Source organism: Cetorhinus maximus, chromosome 6 (assembly GCF_964194155.1).
Source record: "Cetorhinus maximus chromosome 6, sCetMax3.hap1.1, whole genome shotgun sequence".
NCBI lineage: Eukaryota > Metazoa > Chordata > Chondrichthyes > Lamniformes > Cetorhinidae > Cetorhinus > Cetorhinus maximus.
In genome coordinates this window covers 40,645,903-40,664,651 of record NC_135884.1, presented here as the reverse complement: position 1 = coordinate 40,664,651, position 18,749 = coordinate 40,645,903, and the positions used below count along the sequence as shown (strand labels likewise).

The window sequence follows — 18,749 nt, the reverse complement described above, 5'->3', positions numbered from 1 at the left end:
CGTCTATCCTAGGTAGAGTTAGACATTTTCCATTCTTACATGTTGCCTGAAGTCTAATGCACATCAGGATTTCTCTTTTACCTAAAACAGTACTGTTACAAACACATCATTAAAGTGATAACTTATTCAGACTTGTTATGGAATAGAAGGTGGGGAGAAAGGAGAATGACCCATTGGTTCTGTATAATACATTTGCACCCAGGGAATCACAACTTTCTAGATGACACCAAACCACCACTACATGACAAGGTTGGCTGCTTTAAGATAGCTTCAGATTGATCCCTGTAATAAAATCGGACACGTGGACAAAATAAACTGCTTAAATTGCAACATGTATCTATTGCAAAATACTGCAGATCTGGAAATCTGAAATAAAAACAGAAAATGCTGGAAAAACTCATGTCTCGCAGCATCTGGAGAGAACCAGAGTTAACATTTCAAGTTCATGTGACGAGCTAAAGTAGAAATATGATGGATTTATACTGTTTAGGAGGGGGTGGAGCAGGTGGACGGGATAGGTGACAACTAAGGAGAGATTGACAAAGATGTCATGGACAGAAGATAGAGGGAATGTGGTGAAGAGTCAAGGTGCTGATAGTGACAAAGGTAAGAAAGCAATGTGTTAAAGCAGAACAAGGGTCAGCACTCTGTGAAAGCAAAACATAAGTGTATTCACTGCTCCCAATGCGGTGGTCTCTATATTGGGGAGACCAAACACAGACTGGGTAACTGCTTTGTGGAACACCTTCGCTCAGTCTGCAAGCATAACCCAGATCTTCCTGTCGTTTGCCATTTCAACACACCATCCTGCTCATGTATGTCCTTAGCCTACTACAATGTTCCAGTGAAGTCCAACACAAACTGGAGGAACAGCACCTCATCTTCTGATTAGGCACCTTACAGCCTTCTGGACTTAACATTGAGTTCATCAACTTTCTCCTTCCTCTTGATGCCTTTTTTAATCCAATTTTTATTTGTTTTAAAATTCTTTTCTTTTAATTATTTGTTCATTCTGTTTTCCCCCAAGCCCCCCTCCATCCATAGGGCCATCTGTCACTTCTTATATTTTGCTTTCAGAGTGCTAACCCTTGTTCTGCCATCTACCTTTATGCCACCATCAGCACCTTTACTCTCCACCACTACCATTAACACTCCTTTTGTCTTGTGTCTATGACACCTTTGTCAATCTCTCCTTAGCTGTCATATATCCCGTTCCACCAGCTCCATCCCTTCCTAAACAGTATAAAATCCATCATATTTCTACTCTTTAGCTGAGTCATACTGACTCAAAACGTTAACTCGGTTTCTCTCCACAGATGCTGCCAGACCGGCTGAGTTTCTCCAGCATTTTCTGTTTTTATTACAGTAAAAACAGCCTGTAAGTTGCGTAGGTAATGATCAATTTCAAATTTCCCAACTAAGCCAAACCATGACATTCCCAGCTGTCTTAAAGCTGAATCTGAACAAAGCTTTAGTGCATTTTGTAGCACAGAATTCACATTTTAAACACATTAGATATTTTAATTCTCAAATGATACGCAAAGAATCAACAGCATTTGTTATAAATAACAGTATAAATTATTTTTATTTACAGAACTTGTTACAAAACAAATAGACTATACATTTTCAAATATCGAAAGATTCTGACCCATGACATTTGTTCATGAATTATACAGCAGGCAACACAAAGTCCAGCTGATACCATAGCGACCAGGTGCGCTTGATTATGCGTACTTCGGAAACTATTCACACTTTACACAGGAGGTTGCTTTTAGAACCAGGCTCAAATAATGAGGAGAAAGATGCTTTGCTATCAGGCTTACATTCACATTTGAGATGTGTAGTGTTAAACTCTTCATTTCTGTCTATATTGCTTTTGTCGTTGCAATTGTTTTAATTCCTTACATTAGATAAACCTGAATTAACAGGTCTGAGTGCCTATTCTAAGACAATACTTCTCTCCTATGTTCAGAATATTCATCTCGGCTTTTTATCTTAAAATAAATTTCATTTGAATTTGCAGTATTATAGGATCCTGTCAAGGATTTTTTTTATATATATAGGAAGACTTACTCCTGAAACATTGCATTTTGTGACTGTATTAATCCACAAAGAATTTTAGGAGATACTCAGTGAAATCCAAGATATTTCCTCTCCAAAAGGCACCATCACCTTAAATATAGCCAGGATGAGAATATTTACATTCTAGTATTAGATACTATGGGTCAAACTCAAAAGTACAATTATTTTAATGAGTCAAGTTATACAGCAATAGTGCTTTAGACCTCTTCACTGACAAAATTATTAAAACTCGGTGCTTCAATGGTACAGAAATGTAAAGGCCTTTTCTTTTGTTTTTGGCTGGTGGTACAACCACACCCGCACACATACATACAATCAGAATTTGAAAGAAATTGGTATATTCATTTCACAATTGAAAGCGATGTAATCAGTCCAAATTAATTTGTTGTTAAGGTTTAAGCACAATGAGAAACCTTAAAAATCCACAGGTGGAAAAAGCAAGCTCCTAATCAAAAACTGAACATTCAATATTTTTTTTAAATGCTCAATTTAAACAGTCGTTTTGAAGCAACTATCAGGCACTTTAAATTTTGACTAAAAGCTGCTAAAATGAAGTTAAAAATCAGTTTTTCAGATAGTGTGTCTGGGATGATTTTCTATTGAATGCAATTGTTACACTGGGAGTTAGGCAACAAATGAGCATTTTATTACAGTGAAATAGTTTTGAGGCTTTCTTCTCTTCCCCTCCCCCCACTTCCAAAAAATAAATCATTTCACTCCCAAATTCCAAAATGGACAAAAGTTTTATAAAAAGTGCCCCACAAATTTTATACTGTAGGTATTTTGTATCATTGGCTGGGCAGTGAATCTCTAAACAATAAAGGTACTTTACCTGTTATTTATTAATTCCTAAATAAATAAATACCAGATGATTTCAAAATTGTACCAAAACTGGATATAAGAAAATGACCTGTGCAAAAATACGTATTTAATATGTACAATTTTAACAAAATATGCATTCTGAAATAGGGATAGTTCCATTCGTTTGTATAATCCATTAAACAAAATTCAAAATAAAAAGTACAAAAATTGTGACACTCTTAGTTTGTTGAAAATTGGGGTAAGAAAACTGAGTTACAATTGATAACTGTCCCAAAGGAACAAGTAAGCTTCAGTAAAAGCCAGTCTTAAAAATATCTACTTGGATGCAGGTGTGCCATTTTATTACAGCAGAAAGGAGCAGCTTTCTTCTTTAATAATTTTCATAGAAGCCTTTACAACCCAAAAAGGAAATGGCATTATTACTTGGTCACCAACTTAAACTGTTCTGAGAAATTGCATATGCAACAGATGGCTTCTTTAATTGTTTTCCTGCCATTTGCCCAATGATTACAAGAGTATATTCAACTATACACTATTTCTTAAGTCTGTCTTTATAGAATTCACTACACTGTCCTCAAAAATCTATTAAAATTAATGTAACAGATTGTGTTAGTGTATGCTCACATTCTCCATACTATACACACATTGTTCCTTACATCTAGATTGGGGAGAAAGTGAAAGATGCAACATTAAATTGATGTTGTAAACATTTGCTTTCATCTGATTCCCCAATTTATAGACCAATAGGGAAAATGTTGAAAAGTGCCCAAATTTTCAATAAAGTGGTCATTTTAAACATTTTTTGTGGAATTCTCATTTTGAAATCCCTGATTTTACACATACTCTGACATGAAAACTTACAACTGTATCCCTTTTTATTAAAATCTTCCAGAATAGTTGCGAGTACGGATATAGTCTATTAGTGCAAAAATTATGTGGACTACAGATAGGCCAAAAGGGGAGGAAGCAGCGTACACTAAAATCTTTTTACTTTCTTACCATTTACTAAAGGCAAGACCAAGCTGCAAATGCCACTGAGCCCCAGTAGTTTGTACCACATGAATGGTACAAAATTGATTAAGCAAACGTGAATGTTTTATTCATAAAGATAAAATTGTTGCATCTATACTCCAAACATGATGCAATTTTCTTTTAGCTCACCAGTCTGCTGTATTTCTAACCAGAAAGCAGTTAGAATTTACACACAAAATTCTTAAAATTATCACCATAAACAAAACTCTAGCATTTGCTGGACTGTAACTTCCCATTTTTGTCATTTTAGTTCCACAATTGTTTTTCTGCTCAGAAAAGCCAAGATTTGCAGATTTAACAAAAATAAAACAGTAACTTCAAAAATAACTACCTGACACAAGTCATCATACTTGGCAAATGTTTAGCTCAATTGTAGACACTGTACACACAAATCTAATGAAAAAATAAATACAACATATCTGCTTTGTGATACAAATTTCCAGTAGATGCCAAGGGCCTTTAGAACAAAGAAACATCCCATTAACTTAATTTGTCATTATGCTTATGCTTAAACTCTTGGCAGTTCTGAATCCAAAACTGTTCAGCAATACACCTGTCAGTGGAAAATAGTTTAAAAACTGCATCTTTGCATAAATCTCAGATCAGTAGTCATTCTTCTAAACCCAATGTTTAATACTGATTTGAACAGTTGCAGTGGCCAAATTTTATCTAGGTGTCCATGTCAATTCAATTTGAAATGTGCCACTATAGAAGGTGGCATTTCCACAAACTTGGCTTCAGAGCCTGTATACAGTTTTGATTCTGCTATCCACAGTACCTCCAGACCTGAGGGACAAGGGAAGATGAGATAATTCAAAGGCCTCTTACAGTTCAGAGCGCCTGTGTTTTTAAAAAAAAAACAAAAAAGATGTCCAGTTTATTCCAGAAGAGCATTCATTATCAAGGTCGAGCCTTTGGCTGCAAAATAAAGAAAAGCTTATTAACCACCAATTTATATTGTAACAGAAGACCGTTACCTCACTTAATTTTTTGACAGAAGGCAACTTAATATGTACAAAAAATTAGAATTCTTGATACTTCTCTTCGGATTTCTTAGTTTATTAGAAAAACCGCTTGCAACAATTATACTCCTTAGAAGCGGCAACATTTATTCCTTTTTCCTGCAAAGCCCAACTATAATCATATTACTCTGAGCTGGGTTGACAAGGACAAAATGTCCTGCTCTCTGGCAAGATTGCCAGTAACAACAGATAATGGTTATAAATGGATGTATTGCTGTGCAATATTATTACTAAAAGGGCAATATAAAAATATTCAACAGTAGGGGAGGTGATGCTGTAGTGGTATTGTCGCTGGACTAGTGATCCAGAGACCCATGGTAATGCTCTGCGGACCTGGGTTTGAATCCTGCCACAGTAGATGGTGGAATTTGAATTCAATAAAAATCTGGAATTAAAGTCTAATGATGACCATGAAACCATTGTCGATTGTTGTAAAAACCCATCTGGTTCACTAATGTCCTTTAGGGAAGAAATCTGCTCTCCTTGCCTGGTCTGTGACTCCAGACCCACAGCAATGTGGTAGACTCTTAAATGCCCTCTGAACAAAGGCAATTAGGGAATGGCAATAAATGCTGGCCTAGCATGAACGAATAAAAAAATGGCAATAACAACCTCATTGGTCATAAACTTATGCCTACAAAACAATCATCGCATCTCAATAGCAATTCGATTTGTGAAGATTGCACAAAAGTGTAGGAATTACTGAATTTTCTTCTTCTGGTGCATCAATCGACTTCTCCCCCACTTGCCCTGAGCATCACCTTGCTGCTTTTGTTGAAGGTGAGGTGGTGTGGGGAAGGCAAACAGATGCTAAAATTGGGTTATTTCAGTTGACATGAAAAGGGTCAAGACCTCTTAATTCTGATGAATGAAATAAAGATTTGGAGGTAATAAGGTGCAGTTTTGTAGCATATAAGTTCATAAATAAAATATTCTTCACTATGAGTTATATATATCAGTTTGCTGTACAGGATAAAGAGTAAATGACAAGTTTACAATTATACATGAATAAATAATGGGCAGGTGAACTTGTAAAATTTTTGAATTATAATATTGATATAAAGACCAAGAAAGACCATCCTTGTAGGAATCCAAGAATTTGTAGGTTGCTCCAGCAACAAATAGCATCAGTCCAGAACAGAAATTCATGAAAAGCTTCAAGAGAAATAACATCTGCACAATTATAATGCAAAGCTCCAAACCTAACCAATACCCATTAGAAAAAAAGCTGGTGTTAAAGCACTGCAGCTCACTATTTCATTTCTCAGTATTTCATACCTGATGGAGCAGAGTGTTGTTGGAAAGCCCTGGTGTTCCTGGGATCACACTGGGATGTTTTGAATGAACATTGTTTACCACAGGCGGTTTGGCAATCTTGTTCGATTTGTTACCACTGTTTATGGTACTTGAACCTGGTGAGCTCTTCCGCTTTTTCCCTTCCAGCTTGTCCAGTGGGGTATGTGGATGTGAAAAGCCACCACGTAAAGTTACAGTCTGCTCATTTGACTGATGAACAAATGGCCCGAGTGAAAGAGTGGAATCACTACTGTTCATAACCACACTCATTCGTTTAATCGATTCTGCAGGGATCCCCATTTGAAGCCCCTTTCCTGATTGGTCATGTTTGAGACCTAAAGAGTTCATCTTGTTCGTACAATTTAGGCCAACATTGTGTGTGCTGCTATAAGATGAGGTGACAGATGAGTAGTAAGAGGTCCCCAAGCTCCCAGAATTCACACAATTTTTCTTCAGAGATTCTGTGGAATGAGTGGAAGAAGAATGCAGTGGCAGTGCAGAAATATTTTTTCTTTTCTTTCCAGAACTGCTGCTGTTACTGTTGCTACTGGTGTTGCTATTACTATTACTGCTGGTAGATGAAGGATCTTTAGGTTTAAAAGACTTGCTGGGTTTCACTTTTTGAGGTTTATTAAATACAGGTGAAGGAACCGAAGAAAGCCCAGAAGGCATCACAGAAGGTGAAGACACGTGTCTAGATTGCATACAATAAGCAGGGTCCATGACGCCCAAGGCAGCAGGGTGAGCATTTAGAGTAGTTGCATATGATAGCACAGATTTACTTTCAATGGGTGACATAAATGGAGAAGAAACTAACACTGGAGACGCCAATGAGGAGGACAATGATGTAGAGGAGATAAAACCTGCAGCACTAACACTGTAATGTGACAGTGTTGAGTTTGTGCCAGTGCTGTGTGGGTTTGACTGTGCTGATGTAGGGCTATCCACTGCAGGAGGGATTTTTCTGAAAGCAAAAAAACAAAATTATTTTGCTCAGGTATTAGTTATTACTTTTGAATAAAGGAAATGCAACTCGATCGTAAAAATATCCATTCAAAAATTTATTTCACACGCATTACTCCGAGGACAAAACTACAGACTTTGAAAAAACCATGATGATATAATTCATCTACAAATAACTACCCAGTTAACAGCTATAATTGAAATTTAAGCTTCACATTTGAGTATTGCTGAATAAAAGAGACATGCTTTCAAAGTTTTTTGTCTTGCACTCATCATGACAGATACGTAAGAATACCAGTTGTAAAGGGAACAACAATTTATACTACATGGGAAGAGTGCTGATTGGTGGACTCTGATTGGTAGAGACGTTGCAATGGAAAATGCACCAGGGAACAGTTAACTGCCAAGCTTTTGTTTAAATTTGAACCAGGCAGGTCAACTCTGATTGGTCACAGCATTGCTATGGGAAATGAACCAGGGAATAGCTGTCTCCCAAGCTATCCTTTAGTAGAAAAAGGCGCAATGCGTGGACATGCTCCTGTCTGCAAAGGACAGGGCCCTGTGTGTAAACATATGTAGCTTTTAGCACAGGGAAGTGAGCCACACTGTGAGCCCAACTGATAATCTTAAATTGGTTGTCAGTGTAATTCTTAGCACAGTCAGGATTGTTTAGCAAGTGTTGTTCAATCACAGCTAATGTTGGACACTATGTTTTGAGTTCTGCAACCACGGGCTGGTTGGGTAAGGTCAGGTCAGTACCTTGCCTGTTGCGAACAGATGAAGGGACGTGCTGACCGTACCCAACCAGCGCATGGTTGCAAAACTCAAAACAGTGTGTCCAACATTAAACGGGAGTCTGCGATTGGGCAACATTTACTAAACAATCCTGATTGTGCTAATAACACTGATACCAATTTAAGATCAGTAGTCGGGCTTACAGTGTGGCTCATTTACACGTTGGAAGCTACATATTCACACACAGGGCCCTGTCCTTTGCAGACAGTAGGAGCATGTCCATGCATTGTACCTTTTTGAACTAAAAAAAGCTCGGGAGACAGCCATCCCTGGTTCATTCCCCATGGCAATGCCTTGACCAGAATTGACCTGCCTGGTTTGAATTTAAACAAAAAATTTAGCAGTTAACTACTCTATGGTGCATTCTCCATGGCAACGTCTCTACCATTAGAGTCCACTTGCCAACCAACGAGTACACTCTTCTAATGCAGTATGAATTGTTGCTCCCTTTACAGTTGGTATTCTTGCATATCTGTCCTGATGAATGCAAGACAAAAAGCTTTGACACATGTCTCTTTTTACAGCAATACTCAAGTTCTGTACTACCAAATGACCATCTTCGCATTTTTACTCAATTTTATATATATTTTATTAATAAATTCTTTGATTAAACAAGCTATAGTGGAATTTAACTTTACATTTTCAGAGTTTTTGTCTTTGTTTTATAAACCTGAATTAATTTCAAAGTCACAGTTTCACACTCTCCCAACATTTGTACTATCCTCTCTAACCTCCTCCAGTTTCACAACCTTCCAAGATACATGTGCTCATCTAATTTTGGCCTCTTGAGCGTTACTCCACCATAGGTGGCTGTGTATTCAGCTGCCAAGGCCCTAATCTCTGGAATTCCCTCTCTGTACCTCATTTTCCTTGTTTAAGCAGGCCTTAAAAACTACCTGAGATAAAAGCAAAAAAACTGTGGATGCTGGAAATCCAAAACAAAAGTAAAAATACCTGGAAAAACTCAGCCGGTCTGGCAGCATCTGCGGAGAGGAACACAGTTAACATTTCGAGCCCGTATGACTCTTCAACAGAACTAAGTAAAAATAGAAAAGAGGTGAAATATAAGCTGGTTTAAGGGTGGGGGGTGGTAGAGCTGGATAGAAGGCCAGTGATAGGTGGAGATAGCCAAAAGATGTCATAGAGAAAAGGACAAAGAGGTGTTGAAGGTGGTGATGTTATCTAAGAAATGTGCTAATTAAGGGTAGAAAGCAGGACAAGCAAGGTACAGATAGCCCTAGTGGGGGTGGCGTGAAGGGAAGGAATGCCGCCGGGGGGTGAAGGGAATTCCGCAGGGACCATTCCCTCCGGTACACCCTGGTCCACTCCTCCATCACCCCCTACACCTCAACCCCCTCCCATGGCACCTTTCCATGCAACCGCAGAAGGTGCAACACCTACCCCTTTACTTCCCCTCTCCTCACCGTCCAAGGGCCCAAACACTCCTTTCAAGCGAAGCAGCATTTCACTTGCACTTGCCTCAACTTAGTCTATTGTATTCGTTGCTCCCATTGCAGTTTCCTCTACATCGGAGAGACCAAACGCAGACTGGGTGACCGCTTTGCAGAACACCTTCGGTCTGTCCGCAAGCATGATCCAGACCTCCCTGTCGCTTGCCATTTCAACACTCCACCCTGCTCTCATGCCCACATGTCCGTCCTTGGCCTGCTGCATTGTTCCAGTGAAGCTCAACGCAAACTGGAGGAACAGCACCTCATCTTCCGACTAGGCACTTTACAGACGTCCGGACTGAATATCGAGTTCAACAATTTTAGATCATGAACTCTCTCCTCCATCCCCACCCCCTTTCTGATTCCCCCCTTTTTTTTCCAATAAATTTATATGGATTTTTCTTTTCCCACCTATTTCCATTATTTTTAAATGTATTTCCATCCATTGTTTTATCTCTACCTTTTAGCCTTTATCGATCCCTTTCCTTCACCTCCACCCCCACTAGGGCTATCTGTACCTTGCTCGTCCTGCTTTCTACCCTTAATTAGCACATTCCTTAGATAATATCACCACCTTCAACACCTCTTCGTCCTTTTCTCTATGACATCTTTTGGCTATCTCCACCTATCACTGGCTCTCAATCCAGCTCTACCCCCACCCCCCTTAAACCAGCTTATATTTCACCTCTCTTCTATTTTTACTTAGTTCCGTTGAAGAGTCATACGGACTCGAAACGTTAACTGTGTTCCTCTCCGCAGATGCTGCTAGACCTGCTGAGTTTTTCTAGGTATTTTTATTTTTGTTTTCTTAAAAACTACCTCTTTGACCTAGTTTTTGGTCATCTGACCTAATATCCCCTTATGTGCTATGGGGCATTTTTTGTTTGCTAATGCTCCTGTGAAGCACTTTGGGTCATTTTATTAAGTTTAAGATGCTTTTTAAATACAAGTTGCTGTTGAGAGATATTTCACCCTGAGCAACACCGTTCTTCAGTTCATCCATGAGAAGATAGATTTAGTCAGCAGGTGGCTTATTCCACACTTTTTTTGGATAGATTACCAGTTTAGGATGATTTGTGGCAGTAAATAATTAGCAGTGTTAAATAATAACTAAATATTTAAAAAATTTAAAGTGTCAATCATTGCTCAGTAGTAGTGCTCTCCCCCTTTTCCTCTGAGTCAGAAGGTTGTGGGTTCGAGTCCACTGCAGAGACTCTCTCACATTATTGAAACTGATACTTAAGTGCATTACTGCGAGTGCACCGCACTGTTGGAGGTTCAGTCTTTTAGCTGTGATGTTAAATCAACCTGCCCTCTCAGGTGAACCCAAAAAATCTCATGACATTTTATGACGAGGAGCAGGGGAGTTTCTTCTGGTGCCCTGAGCAACATTTAACCCTGAGTCAACACAATAGAAACAAAATAACTGGTCGTTACTGTATTTCTGCGTGTGGGACCATGCCGCACACAAATCGCCTGCCCCATTGCCCAACATTGCAATATTGACTACAAACTGTGAAGTGTTTTGTGATGTCCTGAGCTCATGAAAGGTGCTACATAATTGCAAGTTCTTACAATGAAAGACCTCAACAATTTGTTTTATACTTACTTCCACATCTGTGAATTAAGATGTTTTTCAACCATAGAGCTAAGTGCACACCGAAAGCGGTCCCATCGCCTGTCAAAGACAAAGCAGCCTCGGCCAACCTGCCGACTTCCAAAGGTGCAAAGCTAATTTAAAACAGAAATGTAGAGGGAAAATTCTGCCCATTAATCTCAAAAAAATGCATGAATTGGAAATAATTTATATTGTTGGTAGTGTATATTACAACTGTAATTACAACACTCAGACAAAAATACTATGCTTAATACAGTTTCTGTATCCGAGCCAAGCATTTCCGCTTTGGGCGCAGTGATTTGGGTACAAATTAAGCCTAAAACTGTGCTAGTTTTGAGAAGCTTTTTCTTCCCCTAGAGTTTCTACTCAAACTCATCTGCATATCACCAAAAGTAAAATCTGCCATCAGTACAATCAGCCAGTGTTTTAAAAGTTATTTAAAAAACGTGGCTTACAAAATATTTTGTTAGTGATAAATTCATTTTCAGCAGTATTAATCAAACTGCATTGAGTCATCACAAAAAATAAGCATCTTTAATCACAGTGTCAATTCTTCAGCTGAGTTACCCAATTTTAAAATACTAAAAATGGCTTTAAAGGAACATAGCAAATTTGTTAGGTATATTGGGGTATAGTAGTCATTGTCTTAGTAAATATATGTAAAACATTTAAATTTAAAAAGTTTTAAAACAAAAGAATGAGCTTAAATTTTACAGTCACCTTGAAGGCCTGCAAATGGGCCAGTAATTAGCGGCAACTCCCTATAGTGATGAATTCATCCTGTGTACATGGCCAGTTTTGTAGATGGGCAAGCTTTTAGCAATTTTTTTCAAACTAGTAATTTTTTTTGGTAGTAGATATGACAAGTTCTGGAGAATGATGCTAAGTTGATTCCACAATGTTTGTTTAAAAAATTAGGAAAATCTGCACAAACTGCACATCAGAACAAACTTTTGAATTTCATTAACAATTTGTTAAACTTACAGCTGCTGGTCTAGGGTGATGTCCAGAATAATGGCAGTCTAGTTTTTCTGCAGATTCCTCTTTCTCATCACATTCTCCCTCATCACTAGACAACCTGGATGCTGAGTCTGGTCCTACTAGTGAGGGGTGAGATTCATATACTGATGCAGCGTCAGTAATGGTATTGCCACTGTGCTGTAACGTACAACTGGCAGGCCTTAAAAAAAAAGTCACGAAGTCAATTAATGATCATTATTGAAATCATGGTTCCTCTCCAATATGCCATGAGCACTTTTGTGAGAAGTAGAATAAGTGGCATGGAAACATGGATCATCAGTTTGACAGGGTTACACTCTGAGGATTTATCGTATTCAATGCCTTTCAATTACATAGGTATTATATTCCTCAAATGTATCTGCACCAACTACTATACTGTAATTGGAGTGCTGGTTGTGTTTATGTATTTATGGTGAAAAAGAAACTGCCACTAAACTCAACTAATTTTGCCACATTTCGTAAAACTAAAACATCAAAATGATCTTGTGTTTGAAGAGCATGACTCACAGAAATCAGCAAGATTCCTAGAATGAGAACAAGAGGTCATTTTGTTCTTAAATTTAGAGGTCAAAATTCCATGCTATTGAACACCTCTTTACAGTACATGCATAATCAAAATGCTTCACGTTAAAGGCTAGTAGTTTATCAGAATGTTGGAACAATGGAATATTTAATTAATGCCAATTAAATTTAATAACATGAGATATTTCATATTGGGAAAATCTTCACCCCGTTCTAGTGCCAAGTATAAGATTCTTAAATGCAATTCTTATGCAGTCTGTCGGTTCATCGGCACCTGAATTTATGCTGTGCAATATTCCTCCTCTCCCACTATTTATATAGTTACCTTTAACTGGGAAAACAAGGCAGATAACTTCCAAAGTAGAGAGATTTGGGCATTTGGTATTTCCATTTAATATACTGCCTATTGGTGTTTTATAACAAAATGTCCAACGATGTGCTTATCACAACAGAGTCATTATGACCACCACCTGTATGCTTCTCAGGACAAGATGTTCTTTGTTTGAAAATAGGCAAAAAAAGCTTCCTATCATTTTATTTACATAGCTATTTCCACTAAGCCATGATGCATTCATGTTAAGTGAAATTGGAGGCAACAATGAATCATTGAACATCTCAAATTATATTTTGTAAACAACTATGAATGTGTTGCAATCCTTGAATTGATAAAGATTTTGAATGTGAATGCGTCTGAAGAATCAGGATGGCAGAAGGGAATGTTATCAACTAGAGTTTCAAGATTCAATCAATTCTGAAGATCAAGTCCATTCCAATTTGGAAATGTTCAGAAACAAGTTATTAATGACCATATTTTTTTTTAATGCATAATAGGGAAATATACATATAGCACAGATTCTGTGCACAATAAAACTCATTAGATTGAAAACTAAAAGGAAGATGATTCAGAAATAAAAATCCCCATGCTAGAACAACCATCTTTGCTGTATTAGCACATTTCAATAGTATGAAAATTCAAATATCTGGAGTTTTGGTACTATTCTTCACAATACTGCACTGTGACTGGCTGGTTGGCAGGCAGAAAATACAACTTCAACAGTGCAAGTTCTAAATTTCAAGTTTCTACTTCCACCTTCATCACAAAGACTCTGCTCTAATTGCAAGCTACACTTCTGTGCTGTACACCATTCAAATTGGGAGTGCCAGCTCTGGCAAGATATATCCCTGCAGGTTTCATTACATGATCTCCAACTCCAACCACACCTCATCCAAATAATCCTTTATGCCATCTCCAATATACTTATAATTAACCAATAAAAGTTTTCGCAAACATTTAAACATTCGTCCAACCTTTCTCAGTGCTCAATTTTTCTCCCAGGTTACTTACGGAAATGAGAAAAGAGATTAATCCTTAATTCCTGCAGACTTTAAGACAATGCTGCATGGTTGGTAACTCTAATTCTAATACCCGGCTACATTCACAAAGCCACAATCTGAGCAGCATGCAGCAATGAGATCGAATGGCTGGATTTCAGCTGCATTAGTCACAATGCCCCAGAATTTCCAGTTTTATTGCTTGTCCTATTTAAAAATTTATGCCCCAATAACGTCTTGCAATTGTCACAAAAAGCTGAAGCTTCCATTGGCTTTGCCCAAATATGCTTCACAAATTATTTAAGAGAGTCGCATTCAAATTAAAAAGTCACATTACCTTGGAAGACTTGAATTGTGAAGTTTGGTTTTGCCAGACACTGTCTGTTTTACATCCGATGTAATATTTCCATGGGAATTCTGATGCAATTCCTGGGAAGCCTTAGATGGTGAGGGATGTGATTCCCTGAGAAGGGGTGCCTGGTGATGATGCTCAGAGATTCGATGAGATTCTTTTTCCCTGGGTTTGTTTTTGTGCTCAGCCAACAAAAGGTCAAAATGTTTCCTACGACCTGGTACTGCTCTCCGTTGGCTCAAGGAATGTGTCTGAATGTTTCCAAAAATACATGAATGCAGGCATTACAAAAATATTTGCCTTAACATTTCCTTTAAATAATAACAATACATAGCCCTTAGATTTTTTTTTTAATCAAAACGTTTTGGAAATATTGAACACAATGAAATTTACATAAATTGTTTATTTTTGTAATGAATTATATATAAAGCATTGCTGTTAGAAATGAGCTGACAAATATCCAATACGCTACTAAATGTGCAAAATCAAACTAAACAAGCAAATCCTTTGCTGTGTACAAACAATAACAAACATCTTTTCATATTATCTACTTGTGGAATTGTTTCCCCTCAGGATTTCAATTCAATTCATCTGCCACATATTTTAAGGTCGTGGGAGGAAAAAGTTGCTTGAGTAGTAGATTTTGAAATCCTCTCGTCAGACTCTCTAGTTCTTTGTTCTCCCAGCCAGACCTCAGCTGCTACTTTATAAAATCAAATGACAGCTTGTATAAAACTTCACTAATGAAATCAGCTGAATTGTATTTTCTGAAATTATGATTAATTAGTGGCAAAGTAATTCTGTTCTCACAATAGTGACCACACAAATCAAACCATCATGAAGCCTTAGCAAGAAAACAGCACAGGTCAACAGTAACCTACCTTGCATGTCAAAGATCTTGTACATGGTTTCTTGGTTTCAGGATCGACAACACCACAGTGTCTGTTCGGGTCAAACTCCCGTTCTAGCATAAAATGGAAAATGTTACATGTGTATTACAGAACACACTGCTGTTTTTCTATCTTTGTCTAGCTAATGGAGAACCACTGTTTACAAAATAAAAACAGGTAGCAAAAATCTGCTGCCAACCTGACATTCTAAGATTAATTTTCCCACAAATACTTTGCTGACAAGTATTTGACATACGCACACAGAAAATTTGCCTCCTGCCTCTCATGCTACCTGAAACAGCAAATGGTTCCCTCTCCTCAGGCACAGTCCCCTTCCCTCCCAAAACTTATTTCCGTACTCATCAAAACACACCCCTACTGACCTCAACAATCAAAAAATCCACCCTTAACTCTTCTATTCAGTTGTGTTTCATGTCAATTAAGTGCTTTTCAGTGGTCTATCCTAAAGTTGGAGAATGAACATGTGGCTGGTGCAGTATTCAGTAGCCAGTATATGAAGTGTTACATCATTGTTTAGCTGGATGTTGGGCAGAACGGGAAGCATTTCAGATTTTACACCAAGTGAGGTTAGCTTACAACAGTGAGTGGTGATTATTAACCAGAAAGCATGTCTAGTGCAAAACCCGATAATTTTGACAGAGGCTCACTGTTACAATCATGTCTGCCCTACCAGAACCAGTTAATTCAGCACATGTTGGGGATCAAACTTTCCTGAATAGCTCAACACTACAATGGTTAGTGCACTGAGCTATCAGAGCTCACTATAGATCTATTTGAAAAACTTTGGGCATTTTCAATAGGGTCTGTATGATAAATGAAGAGCCTAATTAAAAGAAACATGAAGGACTTGCACCTACGTAGCTTGTGCATTCTACACATTTTCAACCTTGTAAAAATTTCAATTAAGAAGCCGTCAGAATTTCAAGAATCAAAAGACATTTGTAGTTTCCAAGCAAACTCCATGTTGCTAATACAAAGCAGTGTGTGTAACCAGAAGTCAAAAGAAAAGGAACTGTATGCTCTCAATGTACAGACAGTGGGAGAACGAAATGCCTTGCCAGCTCTGCAGTAATGAAACCCAGAGAAGTATATACTCCCTATCCAAGAGCAAGTATGTGACCCATTTCCGGGCGTTCCCTAATGCTACTCTTGATCTTGCCACCTAAAAATTGCATAAAAGAGTTTTGGGTAATTTTTTTAAAAAATTCATTCATGGGATGTGGGCATTGCTGGCTAGGCCAGTGTTTATTGCCCATCCCTAGTTGCCCTTGAGAAGGTGGTGGTGAGCTGCCTTCTTGAACCGCTGCAGTCTATGTAGTGTGGGTACATCCACGGTGCTGTTAAGAAGGGAGTTCCAGGATTTTGACCTAGTGACAGTGAAGGAACTGTGACATGTTTCCAAGTTAGGATGGTAAGTGACCTGCAGGGGAACTTCCAGATGGTGGTGTTGCCATCTATCTGCTGCCCTTGTCCTTCTAGATGGTAGTGGTCGTGGGTTTGGAAGGTGCTGTCTAAAGAGCCTTGGTGAATTCCCGCAGCACATCTTGTAGATGATACACACTACTGCTACTGTGCAACGGTGGTGGAGGGAGTGAATGTTTGTGGATGGGGTGCCAATCAAGCGGGCTGCTTTGTCCTGGGCGGTGTCATGCTTCTTCAGTGTTGTGGGAGCTGCATTCATCCAGGCAAGTGGGGAGTATTCCATCACACCCCTGACTTGTGATTTGTAGATGGTGGACAGGCTTTGGGGAGTCAAGAGGTGAATTACACGTCGCACGATTCCTAGCCTCTGATCTGCTCTTGTAGCCACAGTATTAATACGTCTAGTCCAGTGCAGTCGATGGTAACCCACAGAATATTGATAGTGGGGGATTCAGTGATGAATGCCGTTGAACGTCAAGAGGCGATGATTAGATTCTCTCTTGTTGGAGGTGGTCATTGCCTGGCACTTCTGTGGCACGAATGTTGTTTGCCACTTGTCAGCCCAAGCCTGGATACTGCCCAGGTCTTGCTGCATTTAGACATGGACTGCTGCAGTATCTGAGTCGTCGCAAATGGTGTTGAACATTGTGCAATCATCAGCGAACATCCTACTTCTGACCTTATGATGGAAGGAAGGTCATTGATGAAGCAGCTGGAGATGGTTGGGCCTAGGATGAACTCCTGCAGTGGTGTCCTGGAACAGAGATGATTGACCTCCAACAACAACCACAACCATCTTCCTTTGTGCCAGGTATGACTCCAACCAGTGGAGAGTTTCCCCTGATTCCCATAGACTCCAGTTTTGCTAGGATTCCTTGATGCCACAATTGGTCAAATGCAGACTTGGTGTCAAGGGCAGTCATTCTCACCTCACTTCGGGAATTCAGCTCTTTTTGTTCATGTTTGAACCAAGGTTGTAATGAGATCAGGAGCTGAGTGGCCCTGGCGGAACCCAAACTGGGTGACAGTGAGCAGGTTATTGCTAAGCAAGTGCTGCTTGATAGTACTGTTGATGACCCCTTCCATTACTTTACTGATGGAGAGTAGACTGATGGGGCGGTAATTGGCTGGGTTGGATTTGTCCTGATTTTTGTGTACAGGACATAACTAGGCAATTTTCCACATTTCCGGATAGATGCCAGTGTTGTAACTGTACTGGAACAGCTTGGCTAGGGGTGCAGCAAGTTCTGGAGCACAAGTCTTCAGCACTATTGTCGGAATATTGTCAGGCCCCATAGCCTTTGCACTATCCAGTGCCTTCAGCCATTTCTAGATGTCAGGTGGAGCGAATCGAATTGGCTGAAGACTGGCATCTGTGACTTCCAGAGGAGGCCGAGATGGATCATCCACTCAGCAATTCTGGCTGAGCACTGATGTACTGGGCTCCCCATCATTGAGGATGGGGATATTTGTGGAGCCTCCTCCTCCGCGGAGTTGTTTAATTGACCATCACCATTCACGACTGGATGTGGCAGGGCTGCAGAGTTCAGATCTGATCCGTTGGTTGTGGGATCGCTTAGCTCTGTCTGTCTATCACTTGCTGCTTATGCAAGTAGTCCTGTGTTATAGCTTCACTAGTTTGCACCTCATTTTTAGGTATGCCTGATGCTGCTCCTGGCATGCTTTCCTGCACTTTTCATTAAACCAGGGTTGATCCCCTGGCTAATGGTAGAGCGGGGAATATGCCAGGCCATGAGGTTACAGATTGTGTTCGAGTACAATTCTGCTGCTGCTGATGGCCCACGGCACCTCCTGGATGCCCATTCTTGAGTTGCTAGGTCTGTTCAAAATCCATCCCATTTAGCATATTGATAGTGCCACACAACATGACGAAGGGTATCCTCAATGTGAAGACGGGGCATCGTCCCAACGACTGTGTGGTGGGCGCTCCTACCGATACTATCATGGACAGATGCATCTGCGGCAGGCAGGTTGGTGAGGATGAGGTCAAGTATGTTCTCACCTCTTGTTGGTTCCCTCATCACCTGCTGTAGACCCAGTCTAACAGCTATGTCCTTTAGGACTTGGCCAGCTCGGTCAGTAGTGGTG

The 18,749-nt window shown here is 39.3% G+C and overlaps 1 protein-coding gene across 3 annotated transcripts in view; it reads right to left on the bottom strand.

Annotated features, from left to right (window-relative positions):
* Window positions 1-1,532: 1,532 nt before the first annotated feature.
* atxn7 (ataxin 7) overlaps window positions 1,533-18,749 on the bottom strand; it is a 147,375-nt gene continuing 130,158 nt past the window's right edge. For all 3 annotated transcript variants that reach the window (XM_078543650.1, XM_078543651.1, XM_078543652.1), the window contains 6 exons: window positions 15,189-15,271; window positions 14,293-14,558; window positions 12,066-12,261; window positions 11,073-11,194; window positions 6,237-7,218; window positions 1,533-4,854 (listed from right to left, as the gene is read on the bottom strand). In XM_078543650.1, the coding sequence (XP_078399776.1) occupies window positions 4,837-4,854; window positions 6,237-7,218; window positions 11,073-11,194; window positions 12,066-12,261; window positions 14,293-14,558; window positions 15,189-15,271 (1,667 nt within the window). In that variant the 3' untranslated portion in view covers window positions 1,533-4,836. The remainder of the gene's footprint in view (window positions 4,855-6,236; window positions 7,219-11,072; window positions 11,195-12,065; window positions 12,262-14,292; window positions 14,559-15,188; window positions 15,272-18,749) is intronic.